Source organism: Rhinolophus sinicus, linkage group LG11 (genome assembly GCF_036562045.2).
Source record: "Rhinolophus sinicus isolate RSC01 linkage group LG11, ASM3656204v1, whole genome shotgun sequence".
NCBI classification, from domain to species: domain Eukaryota; kingdom Metazoa; phylum Chordata; class Mammalia; order Chiroptera; family Rhinolophidae; genus Rhinolophus; species Rhinolophus sinicus.
In genome coordinates, this window is record NC_133760.1 from 28,825,978 (window position 1) to 28,843,059 (window position 17,082).

At 47.0% G+C, this 17,082-nt stretch overlaps 1 protein-coding gene across 8 annotated transcripts in view; it reads right to left on the reverse strand.

Annotated features, from left to right (window-relative positions):
- The window catches only part of HYDIN (HYDIN axonemal central pair apparatus protein), a 288,791-nt gene that overhangs the window by 61,890 nt on the left and 209,819 nt on the right, over window positions 1–17,082 (reverse strand). For 6 of the 8 annotated variants that reach the window (XR_012490131.1, XM_074314603.1, XM_074314605.1 and 3 more), the window contains 11 exons: window positions 15,670–15,853; window positions 13,127–13,268; window positions 12,226–12,388; window positions 10,712–11,338; window positions 8,374–8,592; window positions 6,035–6,237; window positions 5,656–5,838; window positions 4,721–4,840; window positions 1,899–2,058; window positions 1,622–1,794; window positions 798–996 (listed from right to left, as the gene is read on the reverse strand). Coding sequence is in view for 6 of the 8 variants with exons in the window: in XM_074314603.1 (XP_074170704.1) it covers window positions 798–996; window positions 1,622–1,794; window positions 1,899–2,058; window positions 4,721–4,840; window positions 5,656–5,838; window positions 6,035–6,237; window positions 8,374–8,592; window positions 10,712–11,338; window positions 12,226–12,388; window positions 13,127–13,268; window positions 15,670–15,853 (2,373 nt within the window). In the remaining 2 variants the exon portion in view is untranslated. Of the gene's footprint in view, window positions 1–797; window positions 997–1,621; window positions 1,795–1,898; window positions 2,059–4,720; window positions 4,841–5,655; window positions 5,839–6,034; window positions 6,238–8,373; window positions 8,593–10,711; window positions 11,339–12,225; window positions 12,389–13,126; window positions 13,269–15,669; window positions 15,854–17,082 lie in introns of those variants that run through there. The other 2 variants (XM_074314602.1, XR_002139687.2) reach the window with 2 other exon arrangements.

Sequence of the window (17,082 nt, forward strand, 5' to 3'; positions counted from 1 at the left end):
CAGGTGAGATGTTGCAGGTGGCCAGTACAGACAGAGAAGTAGATGGATGGACACAGAATTGACAAGACTTGTTGGAGGATTAGATTGAAAGGGAGGCTGTCAGGAAAAGGGGGAATCAAGGATGGTTCCTAGGTGTCTGTGGGAGCAACTGGATGGAAGGTGACATTTCCTGAGTTAGGAATCTGAGGGTCACCCCTGGGTTGGGGTGTGAAATCAAGAATCTAATGCTCACCTAGGGACAGTAACACCATTCATTCATTCATTCCCTCACTGAATATTGATTGAGTGCTGTTTTTAGCGCTGGGAATCAGCTATGAACAAGACTGCCTTCACGGAGCTTACAGTGTGTGCAGAGCAAGGTAGTGTGGGTTGGGAGTTGTCAAATGGGCTCAGAAGGGAGCGTGTAACAGGGAGACCTGGCCTAGAGTGTGTGCGTACGTGTGTTGGTAGTGTGTCTGTGGGTATTGTCTGTTGGTAGTGGGTGTGTGTGTACTTGTGTTGGTACTGTGTGTGTTAGTAGTGTATGTTGGTAGTGTTTGTTGTTGGTAGTGTGTGTGTGTGTGTGTGTTTGTGTTGGTAGTGTGTGTATGTATGTAGGTAGTGTGTGTATATAGGCAGTGTGTGTGTGTTAGTAGTTTGTATATGTTGGTAGTGTCTGTTGCTGATAGTGTGTGTACGTGTGTGTGTACCTGTGTTGGTAGTGGGTGTCAGGTTGGTAGTGTGTGTTGGTACGTGTGTCAGGGAACCCGAGGTGTACACATTTTGATGACCGAGTCTGAAGATGTGTGAAGCCTCACCTCCAACCGAATGGCCTTCTTGATGTTGACGGCTTTGGAGGGCTGGAAGTGCACCTGCAGGCTGCACTCAGCCCTGGGGAGGATGGAGCCCTGTAACATGGACACGGTGAAGTCGTCGCCCAGGTGCTCCAGGCTGGAGATCCGCCAGGCTACGGGCAGGGGTGTGACATTGCGGAGAAGAACGACCTTGGATTCTTTTCTGCAGAGACCAAAAGACATTTTAGCAGTTTCAAATGATTTTGATTTATTATGGCAGGTCAGAAAAAGTACTTGTGGTTATTTCAAATATTGCTTAGCTTCACTACTCGGTGTTTATCATGGAACGGGGCCTGATGGTGTTGATCAAAGAATACAGGATCCACAGCATAACAATATTCTCCGCCAGCAGCCCCAGAAATATGCATTCTCTATTTAGAATAAAACGATTCCAGTGAATGAATATGTAAGTTCTAATATTGGGCTAATATGCTCTGTTTGTACTCTAATTTCGAGACCAAAGATTCTTAACCTTTTAGGATCTGCTTTGCGAATCTGGAAAAAGCAAGTCCTTCTGAAAAAATGCAAATATGCACACACTTTGGCAGTTGATCTTGGAGGGTGGGAGGATGGGGGCTTGACCCTGATGAAGTCCAGCCACTGAACCCAAGTTAACTCAGTAGGGTTACTAAACACCCTGATTTGCACAGGACCAGAAGTTTCCCATTACACAGGGCTTTCAGTGCTGAAACCTGGCAAGTCCTGAATAAATCAGGGTGAGTGGGTCACCCTAGAACTAAATATTCTTTCAATTCCATCCCAGTCCTGGTGTTATCCAGAGCTCTGACCTGTGCAGCAGGAGCCGGTCAAAATGTAATTGCCGGGGCTCCAGCTCCAGTTCTGGGCGGATCCCCTGGCAGCTTAATTTGAAGATGACTGGCTCGGGGTTCTCCTTGATGCAGCAGACAACGCTGTCTTCAAAGACCCCGACTGCAGTCGGGTAGGCCCATATGGTCAGCATCTAATGGAAGCGTTACAACAAAGTACATTGCCACTGAGGATGCCAGGGCCTCCAATTTCCCAAGAAAGCCTTGCCCTGGTGGACTGGTTTCCATGGGACTGTACCTGTTTCTCATTGGGTTTTAGAATCATGTTGACAGGCTCCAAGAAGTAGGTGCTTGCTTTGACATCGTTCTGAAAGGAGAAGAACACGTCCGCGACCATTGGGGAAGTGTTCAGGATGGTCAGTGTCTCCATGTTGCCTGGGAACAAGGATGACTTGTATCTGGAAATGGACAAAAAAGAGGGATAAGTGAGGAATGTGGGGATTGACTGACAGTTCAGGCGGAAAAGGAGATTGTGAGGTACAAGGCGATTCCAAAGGAGCGTGCGGTTACACTGAGGCAGTGGCACGTGGCTGAGAACACAAGCTTTGTGAACACTTGCAGCCGTGACCTGACCCCCCAAACCTTGGTTTCCTCCTCATCTCTAAGATGGGATGATGATGCCTCCTGGGATTTCTGTGAATATTAAATGAAATAGTGCACCGAATGCTCTGGGGACAACTGCAGATATCAAATGCCCAATGAATGGTAGTTTTTATAATTGCAAAGAATTCTGAGAAATATAAGCATCCTTCTCAGTGCTTATATTCCCAGGACAGATGACCATTTGAGTAACATGTTCTTTCACATCTGTTTTAGAGATGACATTCTATACCTGCACAGGATGTCACTATGCTGCCATGGATTGATTTTGCATTGTTCAGTTACAAGGCTGTTTCTGCTCCTTGGTACCTTAGGAAGAGAGTCACAGAATCGAGCAGCACGGGCAGTGGAAGCTGCTCAGTTAATGATACTGAGCAGAAAAGAAACCATAGAAAGTGCAAGAACTGCCAGTAAAGAAGCAGATCATCAGAGATCATAGCACAGGTCAGGGAAGCAGGGCACCGCAGCACCCACTGGTGCCCAGAAACAGTGCAAAAAGCTTTTTGGACAGGCTATGATGGAGGAAGGAAGGAGAGTGAATGGCAGAGACCAAATCAGTCAGAGAGACAGCGCACCCTCTGTGTGACTGCCAAAGGGGTGGTGGCCCTCACCTTCAACCGGGGGTCACCACCATCTGTCACTGTGCTAAAAGTTTAATGTGTGTTATCCAGTGCAGTCTCCGCAAATCTGTGAGGTGGGTGCTACTATTTTCCATTTTGCAAATGAGGACATTAAAGCTCAGGAAGGTTGAAACGAATAAATGAATTACACCTGGTTGCACCGGCCCTTGTCTCTGGGCCACGTAATTGTCCTCCTCCTGGAGCAGTGCTGTTTGGCCCTCAATCCTGGTGAATTCCAGCGCTGTTCTGCACCCATGCCTCTCTGAATGGCCATTTCCCTGACTCCCACCCCACGCTTCTCTGTATCTCATGTCCATCAACCTGACCCACGCTCCTCCTCTCCGCTGAGCCCTTCTCCTGGGCCTTGAAGATCCTCTCCGTCACCAGCAAACCCTCTTCACCTTCACTTTCTAGTCCAGCATCTCAGAAAACAAAGTGGAGAGATTAAGGGAACAGAGAACAAAGATGGCTCATTAGTTCTACCAAAGAAGCACAGAAATAAACCCTCTCTATTCATCACAGCATCCACTAGAGTGAAGACATGTTGAGACCTTGGTTCCAGTTTTGGTGTCATCTCTCTGCCGATATAATAAGAAGTTTGTGTATAACAGAAAAAACTAATACCGCTAAACATAGCTGATCGTCAACCTCACTGGCCTTCCAATTCGGTCTGATCACCTTAATCGATTTCTCTAATATTCTCCCTCTCCCACTTTCCACAAAAACTGTTTCGTACCTTCTTCATTTTCTCAACACTTTTAACTTCCCCCACTGCTAGGGATGTCCTTACATCATTCACCCTGGAGAAACAGCTGCATGGAACCTCCTCACTGTTCAACCAAATCTGCAACCCTCCCTGCACCTGAAGCTGCCTCACCATCCTCTCTCCTCTCATGAAGTGATGGTCCCTCTTCCTGGCAAAGGCCAATCTACACATCCCATTGTGTCACCTCAGGGAGCCGATGGCCCTTCTGTTCTCCTGAAATTCCAACCTCTTCCTCCCTACTTTCCCTTGGCATCCAAACATTGTAAGAACAGCCTTCCCTGGATTCTATGTCTCCCTCCCATTCTCAACTCCTCTGGCTCCCTTCACAGCCATGCTTTTCCAAAGAGCTACCTTTGCACCCTGTCTCCATTTCCTCACGTCCCACTGACTCCCTCGTCATTTCACTTGGACTTCATTCTCAGAACTCCCACGTAAGGGATCTTGCTAAGGGCCCTAGTGACGTTGAACCCTGTGGACACCGATGTCCCCCTCTGTCCTCTCTATGGCATTCAGCATAGCTGACCACACCCTCTCCTCGTGGCTCTGTGACACCACCCCTTTCTGATCTCCACCAATCGCTCTGGCCTTCTTTCTCATTTCCTTTGCTGGTTTCAACTCTTGTGAGTGGTGGAGCTCCTCGGGGCTCCATCTGTGGTCCTCTCCTTACTGTCCTCTCTTCTTAGGCAATCTCATCCACACCCATGGCTTTTGCTGTCTTGAAGACAGGCCTCTGTTCTCTGAGAACCAAAACTGTTAGCCTATTCCCTGCTTTATGTGGCTACCAGCTATGTCTTCCAAGCCTCTCAAACTTAGCATATCCCAAAGTGAACTCTGGATCCCATCCTTCTCCCACCAAAACCTGGTCCTCTTCCAGGCTTTCCCTTGGGTAAATTGCACCCCCATTCATCTGGTGCTTAGCAGAAACTTGGGCTACAAAAACCAGTTCTCCTAATTTGTGGTTCAGGGATCGAGGCAGCATTAGTAAAAGCTATGTCTACACAGGAACTCTGCATGTACCATTCAGGAGTCTAGTGCAGGGGTCTGAAATCTGCTTTGAGATAACGGAACACTTACTTATCTCTTGATTTGCCACAAAGCAGTGGCCCGAAGTAAAACCTCTCCATGCTCATAACATATGTCTTAAAGATGACTTCATTTATCTTCATGTCCATCTTCCGCTGAGAGAATACCACTCTGAATACATGGAAGGAAAAGAGGAGAGGCTGCCTGAATGGAAATTCAACATGCCACTTGATGTTTACATGACCCCAACACTCCCTACTCAGCAAAGGGTCCAGGTGTCTGCAGACAGAATGATGCATAATTTGAGGACCTTTGTTGAGCCTTTATTCCTGCCCCTTCCTTCCCCTCTGGTCCTGAGTGAAAATAGTACAGTTTGAACTTGAGAACAAAGATGCCCATTGGTGTCTTTCCTAACGAGGGGCTGACGATAGAGTTGAGTTGGATTTCCTGTTCGCTTGTGCCAAGCTAGAAAATCTCCTGAGAACCCCTCTGGAAAACTAGTTCCTGTGGATATTAACCAGTTTCTGAGTTCCTTGTACAATGCAGCTCCTTAGTCAGAATTGTAAAAGAGTTCCTCTTGCTGGATGAGCTATAGAAGGTTCGCAGAGGTGCGAGGGGTGCTTGCCACACTAGCTTGCTCAGCCAGGTGCCTTTGTGTGGTTCATAGCACGTATAGTGGTGTTCACTAGATCAGAGGAAAGCCCGCCCATACAGTCATATTGTAGGACAAAAAGTCCTGCAGTAAATAGGAAGACTTTCCCCCTCTTCTCCCCGATTAACGTCTTGATCTCAGCCTCATGGTATCACGTCATTGCTGTGGCTTAGTCAATGTCTAAGACATTGGAGCCCAGGCCCAGAGGACCTGGCAGGCTGTCCCAGTGCCACACCAGTATTAAGAGCCACCTTGTTCAAAGTAACATGGGGGGAGGAGGGGCCTGGAATGTGTCTGTCAACCTGTTCTGTCTCGTAAAATAAAATGCACTTACTTTGGGTCTTGGCAAATGTATGGGTAAGTGCAGACACCGCGGCAGTAAAGCTGGTACTGGCGGCGAGTTCCAAGGATCTCAAAGTTAAACGTCTGGTCAAAGTTCCCGAGGTCATTAGAAGAGAAGTGCACTCGCAACGTCACCTCACCGTTGGCTGGCACGACCCACCGGAAATGATTCAACCTGCAAATGACCATCCAGGCTTTTCAAGTGAGAATGCTTCCTTCGTGCCAAGCGAAGACAGGGCATGCCGCCTGGGAGAAGCCCCGTCCTGCTGGGGTTAGGCCTGGGGGCGCACAGCTTTGTCCCCTCCCACTTGCTGCCACACCCTCCAGGTGGGGCTTCAGCATTTCCCTCCCCGGGTCGCTCAGAGGCCCACCTGATGAATTTCTCCTGGAAGTGCTGCCCAGAGAAGTTGTTCTGGTCGAGGTCTGACAGCGGGCCAACGGTTTGCGAAGTGGCCCCGGAAAGGCCCTTCCTGTTGACGGCCATGCGACGTTTGTCTTTCTGAGTCTCGCGGGCCTGATCTGGTTTTTCTTTCTGTTTCTGTTTGTTCCCCTTAGATGAGGCGGCCTGCTCCTCCTGGGCCATAATTAAAAATGAGCACGAGGTCTTAAATACTCATCTTACATACACACGAACCGAAGACAGAGATGCCTACAACACGTCTGCACGCTGGGGTGCCTGTGCCGCACGTTCAGGGTGCTGGCAGCTGCCTGGAGCACAGCAGGGCCCAGCCTACTACACTAGAGTGGAAGAGAAGTAAAGGGAAGTCTAGTGCTTTCCTTGGCATCCCATTCCCTGAGGAGGAGGCCATATCCCTAAAGAAAGCTTGAAGCTGGCAGGGTGTGTGTTCCTGTATTACATTTGGTTACTGTGTTTCTTTAGCATCTTTTTTTTTTCATGTATTACTTTATTTTTTATTTATTTTCTTCAGTTACAGGTGATATTCAGTATGATTTTATATTAATTTTAGGTGTACAGCATAGTGGTTAGACATTTATATAATTTACGCAATGATTCCCCCCGATTAGTCTGGTACCCACCTGGCAGTATAAAAAAAGTTGCTACCACATTTTTGACTATATTCCCTATCCTGTACTTTATATCCCCACGACTACCCACCCAATCACACTGATTATTTGGAGAGTCCAGATCTATGTTCTTATAGAATATTCCATAGTCTGAAATTTTCAACCTATTCTCAGTGTCATCTAGCTTATTCCTTTATTCCCTGTATTTTCTGTCAACTGAAAATTAGGCTTACAAACTTAAACAGATTCACAGAGGATGCTGTGCATATTACCCTTCATCACAACAAGGGACAGATAATGTCAAATTGACCCATGATTACAGATGTGAAGTGTGTTTGAGGGGCCAGAGGGTGCCTTTCAGATCCGGCCATGATCAAGTAGACATTTCCCTTTGCAGCCGGCCAGTCACCTGTGGGATGACACACTAGTTCGAGAGAGTGTCTTGTTCCTCAACAAACCACTGCTTTTTTTTTTTTTTATCCTCTGGCACTCCTTAATCATTTTTTTCCCCCACTGGGGATAACAGAATAGTGCTTTTCTATTTCTACCATTCTTTCTCTAATTTTAGCTGTCATTCTTCTAGATTGAAGAGCTTTCCTTCATCAACTGGAGGTGAGCTAGAGTTCCTCCTAAAATGATTATGTTCAAGAATGCTTAACTCTTTCCTGGCAATGGCCACTTTTCAGAAAAGAGGTTGGTGTAATAGCCCCCTCTGATGTTTTTTCTTCTTTATTTTTCCTTCTTTATCTTTTTTTTTTAAATTTGAACTCTGCTCTAGTAAGGACTGCCCACTGATGCTGCTCACTGCAGATGGTGATTTCCTACTTAGTTGTAAATTGAAGTTTGAGGCAATCTCTGTCACCTGCTTGAGCTATAGGCAGAGCCTGCAGGTGATTTTTATTTGCTGCTGGTTTTATTTATTCTTTGCAGATATGCATGGTTTGTAGGAGGCTGGGTGGAGAGATTCAAATTTTGGGCCACCATACTCTTCTGGAAATAAAAAGCCCCTCCATAATTTTTTAATACATATGTCTCTGCATATTATTGGTGAAATCTATTTTTCTTTTGTGATTTATTCTAGTAATTGTCTATATATTTTCTTCTACTTTTACATGATTTCATTTTGATTGCTTATATTTTTAATAGAGCTGGGATTAATTTTACTGTATTGTGTCAGGCGAGATCAAAAGTGACTTTACCCAAAATATCCAATCTTCCCATCACAATTTCTTCAGTAGTCTCTCCTTTCTCTAGTGGTGTGTGTTCCCTTAACCTGTGCTTGTTCATTCTTGTATTCTTAGGCATTGTATGAATTATTTATTAATACTTATTAATATTAATAGCTTCACAAATACATTCTACTATCTTTTTAAAAGAGTTAGTTTTGCTTATTGTTTTTCTTGCAGGTGAGCTTCAGAGTAATTTGACAAATTCCCTAAACCGTCCCAGCGGGGATCAGTAAGGTAGGTAGATGAAAATCAGTCATTTTCAGTCTCCTCCTGGGAAGCAGGAAAAGTCAGACCCTGGGAATGTGGAGCTAAGAGAGGCTCACTCGGGGTCCTCAGGCAGGATCCCCAGTGAGGCGAGGGAAACCACCACACTCAAGTTTTGGCCATGCGGAGGGCAACACTGTCTCCGCACCCGTCTGAAGGCCTGCCAAGGTCAGGGTGAGCTCACTCCTTACCTTCACAGAGCCGGAGGTGTTTGAAAACTCTGGTTCTGATTCCACCTCTTTTTTCTCCTCCAGCAGGAAGAGATCTTGGGGTGGAGTTACAAACACAAAATGCCTCAGGATTTCCATCGTGGCCAAAGGCTGCCGCTTCACAGGGTAGGAGATGATTGAGAATAAGGCAGGAGGTGGGATGGGCGGTCCAGATGAACCGAGACCCAAGGAGTCTAGGATCTAAAGGAAAAGCCCATTGTTAACTTCCTGAGCAGAGGGCGGGCTACCCCCTAGCCGCCTGCCCGTGAGCACAGGTTGGTTTAGGCCTCCCGCCTTTTCCCTCGGCATTCTGGGGAGACACCACTGCAGTGGGCATGTGTCCGGGGAGGGGTGTAAAGGGCCTCTGACACAGCTCTGTGGATCCTTCCAGACCCCACAGCCCCAGACCTGGCTGGGGCTCTTGCTGTAGGCTGTGTGTTCCCTTTATCTCTCTCATCATAGCCTTTGTCACTTTATTGTGACTGTTTCATTGTCTGTCTCTGCAAATGGACTGTCAACTCCATTAGGACAGGAACCAAATCAACATAAAACCTCATCTAGTATACAGTAGGCACTCAATAAATCTGTTTAAAGAGATCAGCTCTTAAGATTCTAATGTCTACAGTTGTTCAATCTATTTTCAGATTCCATGTTAATTTTTCTTTTATCTTTAAATGTTCTTTCCTCTCACCTAAAAGGTGAAAGAAAGTTAGGATTGGAGCAGGTCAATGCCAGCAAAGGAAAAAAGCAAAGGTTCTGGGACTAGCGTAGAGGGTGGGACTGAAGAGAGAAGTCGAAAGGAAACCTGAGAGGGAATTTATTCCCATGGCATTCTTGCATTCTGCTCTGACATGTAATGCACAAACAGGCTCCAGAGCAGGTGGCTTGAAAACTTAGCAGTAACTTCCTTTTCCACTTGTAAAACCCTCAGAAGAAGGATGCTATTCCTAGATTAATTGTCGTCATCACACTAGTACATGTTATAGACCATCCGAGTGCTCATTCTGTGGACCAAACGGGCTATGAGGCTCTGTGGGTAAGTACGTATCTTCATGGAACTCCATGTTTCTCATCCTGTGGGTTAGGCCGCGAAAGACATTTCCTGACTAATGAGTAACCAGAGTTAACGCCCAGGATTTAGAATGTTTGTGAGGAAAGGGATGAATAACTTGTACCGATTATTAAATTAATAGAGCCAGGGAGTTCTTTTAGCCACAATCTGACCTATGGTTTGGAATGTGGAGGCTATAAAACAAGGCAAGAAGATCTTGGCTATAGTACTAGATAGAGTACAAAACAAGATGAGATGCTCTTTTAAAAAAAACATATTTCTGGGGAAAAAAAAAAAAAAAAAGAACAATTCCTTCCCAGGCTGACCCGACGCAGAACTGTCCAAGGAGTGGAGCTGGTGTTGTGTGTCCTGCAATTGCCTTCTGCCCCCTGGGCCCTGCACCACTATGGCAAGACTGCGAGGCCACATCACGTCAGAATCTGCCCTCCTGCATTTCCCCCATCCTCCCATCAATGCTTACCTGCCATATATCCTTCTCAGGCTCTGTTCTCTGTTCTCTACTTTTTAAGGTTGCATCTAGTTTCTGATAAACTAAGTCAGCAAAGTGTGCCCCCTCCTGGTTAAAATTGGCCTGCTATCTGTTTTTGTAAATACAGAGCCATGCCCATTCATTTACATGCTGTTGGTGGTTGCCACAGAGACTGTATAAGCTGCAGCCTAACACATTTGCTTTCTGGTGTTTTATAGGAAAAGTCTGTCCCTGGACAAAAGGCTATAATAACCATCCCCTGCAAACCACTGCCCGAGGTGGCTTTTGGATATGTAATATCTACATTTTGTTTTTAGGAACAAAAATGCTATTGAATAGTATTAGGTTGTTTCAAAAGTAATCATGGTTTTTGCAATTGTTTTTAACCTTGTAAACCGCAATTACTTTTGTACCAACCTAATATAATTTCTGTCACTGTGGGGAGCTTGTGGGAAAAAGTTTATAGAGAAGTTGAGCCTCTTGCTTCACCCCAAAGTACACCTTGCCAGCCTGTACCACTGGTACTGTCAATATTAAAAATCAACCCTACAGGTGGCCTTTTATGCAATTAGATGGAATAATTTAGATCTGTGGAACTTTCTGTGGATTTTCCCCAAGTAGAAGAGGTCCTTTTAGCCACTGTCTTATCCAAGGGGGCATCAGAGATGAATGGAATTGAGGGGACATGGACGTTATGTAGAAAGAAACACTTCAGCGATGATTGGCACAGTACCTGCTACCTGATTTGTTATACCTCCGTCCTGCAGAAGAGTCTATACCTGATCCGCTTTGGGGAGCCTGTCATTCTCCAGAGCCTGCTTCCAGCTGCAGCCTTCCAAGTCAGGTGTCTGGATGTTTATGAAGGGCACACCCAGATCCCGCTTCCCTTCCTGGTCCTCCTCCCGGTCTCCCTCTCCTCCATCGCTCTGCTCCTCCAGTGCCCGGAGCTTCTCCAGACGCTCCCTCTCGGCCTTCTCCCGCTCCAGGCGCTCCTTCTCGGCTCGTTCCTTCTCTGCACGTTCCCTCTCCCGGTCCTTGCGGCCCCTGCGCCCCCCCGACGGAACCTGGCGCTGGTCCTCGGGCTCGTGGGGCAGGTCCTCCATCCCAGCAGGAGGCAGCTGAACTCCTTGCTTCCGGTCCCAGTATGTGAGGATGTTCCGGATATCCTTCCAAGTCAACTCATAGGTCTTAAACTTCTGGGCCAAAGTCTTGTCAGCGTCCTTTGAGAGGTCCCCTTCACTGTCCTCTTGCTCCTGCACAACAGGAAACCCAAGGATGCTGTTATCCTCCAGTTGGGTCTTCCTCTTCTTGCTTAGTTCTTCCTTCTCATCCGTTACCTGCTCCTTCACAGAGATTTTTCTTTCTGTTGTGTCCATCTTGACATCTAGTTTGGACAAAGTAGTAATCTAGAAGACAAAACACATAAAATATGCTTACAGCGAGAGCAAATCACATAAAAAGGAGCAAGAGGATGTTTTATTTTTATAAGAAGGCCTCGCAGTATTCTAGGCACCTCTTATACGCACCAGAGATGCATCTAAAAGTCACCTTGGGGACCATTATCAAAATATCCATTCAGTGGTCCTTTCTTATTACAGGTCTGGCTAGGGCCTGGCAGGGTACATTGTGACAAAGGTGCACGGTGACTTTATGTGTGTTCCTGGTTGAGAAATACTGTTCTGCAGGATCAATAGGAAAAGATCACCAAAGATGGCCCTTCTGCACCTGCGTTCAGATGCCGTGGGAGAGGCCACAGAATGCTGTGGTCACTGTCTCGCTCACCTGCTGGGACCAGTCTGCACCTTGTCTGGGAGTCTGGCTTGAGCTGCACCCTCAGAACTCATGGTGCTGAAACAGCCAATGGGCACACCAGCCAGCTACACCCCGGGGCCATGACAGCCACCCTGAGTGCTGCTCTGGCCATTCTGCCTCCCTGCCCCCATCACAGTGGGTAGAGATGTGACCGCTAAGCTTGGCAGGCTGATACACTGTTGGTACTTGTCTGCAAGCACAAGCTTATGCCGAGAGTTTTCCTTGACTGTTGCGCTGTCAAGGACAAACTCTGAACCTCGCAGGGTGGGCAGGATGCGAAGACGACAGCATAACAAAGAATAAGCACGACACTTAGCAGGCAATCAGATGTGGGTGCTTTGCCTCCCTCCTGCTCCACCATAAAAGCCAAACAGCATTCTAGTACTAGGTCCATTTTCTGGAGGGAAAATGTGTTGGATCGATTGGCCAGTTACAATGGCTGATCCTTCTGCTTTTGCCTCTTGGTAAGGAGGAGGGGTACCTGCCGGCTTGATGTCTGGGGTTTCTTCAGGGACGGTTCCTCCTTTCCTGGTGCTTGCTTTGTTTTTCTGGTCTTCCGTTTTTGCTCATCTTCTTCCTTTTGCCGCTCCAGCTCCTGCTGTAGCTTCTTTTCATGCATCTCCTTTGCCAACCTCTCCATCTCCCTTCATTAAATCAGGCAGAGAAAACTGAGTTCAGAGACCTCCTGCTGGAGTCCCTCCTTGCCTGGGATATGTGTCCCACTCCCACCTGTATCTGAGAGCCTGAGCTAGTGGCCCGAGTCCCCTGGGCCCTAGGTGGTGTGGAGGAAATCTAGTCATTCCTGTGTGTTCCCCAGGGAGGGGCACAGACATGGCTGAGAGCATTGGCTTCGGAGCATGCCCAGGGTCTCTGGGGGACTGCCCAGGCCGAGGGTCACCTGGGAGAAAGAGGCAGACCTCAGGGGATGGACAGGACCTCCACAGGCCAAGAGAGTGGCTAGGGAAGGAGGAGAAATGGCAGAGTTCTGGGGGGCAACCACCACGCCCACTTTGAGCTAGTGGCCCTGGGTCACCAGCTGTGGACACCTGAGCAGAGGCTGATGAGACACACCCAGGGAGCAGCGGTCAGGGGGAGCCAGCGGAAGCCCCAGGACAGCACTGGGGTCCCAAATCCCTCCCCCTATTATATTACACAGCCTTCCTCCTAGTCCCAAATGCCCCCCTAGAGAGAAGGAAGAAGAGGAGAATGGGAAAAACCCTGCCAGGCTGCAGTGACCAGCACCCTGGGTGGGCAAGATATTTTCCTGCTCTCAGCAGGTCATCTGCCTGGGTCTCCCGCGGCTGTTGACGCCTCCCTGGAGGACGACCCCAGTCAGTCTCCAGGGGGCGGTGCTTCTGCTGAGGCCAGCCCTTGAGTCCCACCTCTTCTTCCTCTCCCGGAGGGCCTGCTGAACCTCTCTATCGAACGCAATTTTCTCCTCCTCTGTCAAGGCCTCGTATTCTTCCTCATCCATAGTTTGGAGACGCTCCTTCTCTTTCTCAAGCATTTCCCTGCGTTTGTGCTCTGTGCGGGGAACAGAGACAGGAAGGTGAGGAAAAGTGGTTCACCAGCTTTGGCTGCAGGTTCCCCCATGGCTCAGCTCTCAGCCTGAACAGGCTTCGGAGCGTCTGTGACAGTGAGAGGTGGCTGGTGTGGCAACAGTTTTTCTAACCCCTGCTGGGACTTCCCTCATTCACACAGTTCCAAAATTGGCCTCCATCTGTTTCCCTGAATAGTGGCCCCAAATGTGTCCCTGTCCTAAGCCCTAGAACATGTGACTATGTTACCTTACGTGGCAGAAAGGATTTTGCAGATGTGATTAAGTGAAGGACCTTGAATTGGAGAGATTTTCCTGGATTATCTAAGTGGGCACAATATCATCACAAAAGGACAGAGTGGAGGTGACGTGAGGGCAGAGAGCTGTGAGGTAGGGGCCATGAGCCAAGGAGGCAGGCAGCCTCTAGCAAGTGGAAAAAGCAAGGAAACGGGTTCTCCACTAGAGCCTCCAAAGGAACGTAGCCCTGCTGACACCTGATTTTAGGGCTTCTGACCTCCAGAGCTGTAAGTCGGTGTTGTTTTAGGTCACCAAGTTCACAGTAATTTGTTACAGCAGCGCTGGAAAGGAATACACCACCCATGGACTTTACCCATTATAAACATATGCCACCGAGGAGCTCAGGGTGACAGAGCCATTTCAGACCAAAGGGGTCACCTTCCACCCCCTGCAGAATCCAGGTCCAGAAACGTGCTTCACACTCAGCACAAAGGCACTCGGCTTCTTTTCCACACTTTTCACACTTCACGGGGACAACAGTCTCACCTACCTTCTCATGTTAGCTTTGGGCTCAGAGATCTGCATTTGACTCCTTTCTCTGACATTTACCAAGGAATAGTCATAGATAAGACGAATTCCTCCTTCATAGGACTATTGTGGGGATCCAATAAGCAGTCATGTAAAATGCCTAGTTCAGTGCCTGGCACATTCATAAGTGTTCAATAAAAATTAGATTTTAATACAATAATATTGTTACTGTGTGTCGTCTCAGGGCTTTTTCTCTCTCTCTTTTTAATTAAAGTTTATTGGGGTGACAATTATTAGTAAAGTTACATAGACTTCAGGTGTACAATTCTGTATTACACCATCTATAAATCTCATTGTGTGTTCACCACCCAGAGTCAGTTCTCCTTCCATCACCATATATTTGATCCCCTTTATCCTCATCTACCACTCAGGGCTTTTTCGAATGTAGACGATTGAGGGGCAAAGAGTCCATATGCAACTGTGAAAAACTTCAATCTACAGACAATTGAGAAAATTTCTTTCAAGTTGATTATTATGGGGAGATGAGCTTTCTGAAAAACTAGGAACTTGGAGGTTGAAATATTGCTGGGGGATGCCTGGTCGTTTTTCCTAACTATTTTTCTCCGAATGAGAATATAAGGAAGCAGTCTTTGAGTTCTGTTTAAGAACTAAGAGAGCTCAGTGTTTATAAATATTTCCTTCAATGGAAAAGCATTATAATTTGTATAGATTCTTCCAGAAGAGAGAGGTCAGGCCAAGAGAGGAAGGGCAGTGATGTGGATGGAGCTGAAGACACAGCAGGATTTTGCTTCCCAGAGACAATGTCACCTCTTCTCTTGGGGTCAAAATTTTCTAGGTCTGCGTCTGACTAAATTGGGAACTTACTGCATTAACATTTCTCTCTCTCTCTCTCTCTCCCCGACCCCCCTTCTCTCTGTATTATTTATTAATCAGTGAAGTTTTCCAGGCCACTGGTGTAATGACAGAAAAAGCAAAGGCTTTAGAGTTACGGAGACCTTAATGACTTGCTATGTGATCTTACACAAGACTTTTGATATCTCTGAGCCTCATTTTCCCATCAGCAAAATGGAGCTAGCATGCCATTTAAAGACACATAAAGTATACGAAAGGTCTGCTGCTGTGCCTGGTACACAGTAGGCTCAAATGTTGCTGTTTCGTAAAATTTAGCAGCACCTGTAGTTTTACAGGAAACACAGAGTTGGCTTCAACAAAACCAACAAGTGAATCAGTTATCTGAATCCAGGTGGGACGTGATGTGTTCCCATCAGGTGAGTGGCAATTATCGAGGAGATGAAGCTGAATACTGTGATAATGGGGGAAAGAGGGATGCGTCTCTTGTCAGAAGAGCTGAGTTCACCCTTCATTCTATAATCTCTCAACAGGTCCCTTCTGTCTCAGTTCCCTCACATGCAAATAAGAACTTCCAGCCACCTCACAGGGAGAGGTGGGGGCACCAATGAGATGGCAAATATCATAGCTTCACTTAAGCCCAACGGGTTATTCTGGCAGGGGAGCCTTTATAAAAGGCTATCACTCTGTTTAGCAGCAAGACCTGCTAGGGCCAGTGGAGGATAGTCCAGGAGGGTACGGGGCCTGGCTTGCCTTCTTGCTCCCTTTTGGCTTTCTCCTGGGCCTTCATGGCTGCGTAATCCTGTGCCATGTTGAGAATGTAGATGTGCTCCCGGTTGCCGATGGCCTTCAGCAGGCACAGGAGGCCAATAGCCGCGTTCCGAGCAAAGAGCGTGTCGAGGCTGTCAAACACCACCCCTCGGTAGCAGTCACTCAGCTGAAACCAGAGAGAGCACAGACAGTTACCATGGCCACAGGCCACCTGTTCTCGACAAAGTTGCTTTTGTCGGTGCTTTTTACTAGTGCTGCAGTTGGTTCTGCAGACCTACTGGGCCTCGATGAAAATATCATTGAACTGCGTGCTGAATTCAAGGTGCTGGTGTAAAACGAGAGAAAAACAAAAACACTTTATCAGTCATGGAAGACCTTTATCATACATATCTGTAGAAAATAAAAGGGCTTATTCTGTCTCTATAGAAATAAGGAAAACAAACTAAATGTTAAAGTGAGGGTTTGGGAAGATCCGTGAGATATGGGGAAGAAGGATGCAGAGGAAAGATGTCCCCATGCACAGAGAAATAGGCAGCAAGGACAGCAGTGGCAGATGGGTCATTTCTACCTTTCTTAGTGGTATTACTGCCTTGGAGTGTAACGGTTTTGATAATAGGAACCACTGACAAGCAGCCTCTGCTACACTGCAGTGTTACCCAAAGTGTAGTGCACTGACTGGTCACCACTGGCCAGGAACTGGTTACTGCCAGTGTTTGGGGAGACGAGAGCTTTTTGTCAGAGGGTGACACTATTTAGTTTGGCTGCCATTTCTTTTTCTTTGTAGCAAGACTTTGTTGATGAAGGAGGCAGTGCAACTCCATAGCTCACCGAAGACCAGTACTTTGAGTAGCGCCGCTCTACAAGCTTTCTTTGGGCTGTACCAGTGATTCTCTGCCTTTCATCTGGCTTCCAGAAACTCCTGCACACTTACTAGACCACCTGGCTCCAATCAGTGGAGAGTGACAGTGTCTGTAATGCAGCAGCCGTCCAAATCTTAACATGAATCATTTCCGGTGATGACATTCCTCCTCCTCTGGGAACCTCAAGTCTAATTTTGTTCTATTTAAGTGTGCAATTAATATTGTGGCTCAGTCTGAACAACCAAAGCAAACATAGAGCTCCGGGACCCGGTGAGCAATTTAGCTTTCTGTAAACCACAGGTAGCAAACGGGCTTAAGTGGTACCCTGCCAAATCCTGCTGATTTTCTTTTCTTTAACTGTATAACACTTACAAAAATTAAAAATGGAAACAGTTATTGTGTTGCTGGCTTTAAAAGCAATATGTCATTGTCAAATAATTCAGAAGTGAAGACTAAAAATCTATGATCCTGCTACCCAAAGATAACCACAGCTAACGTGTACTTTGAGCTTTTACTATGTGTGTGACACACATTT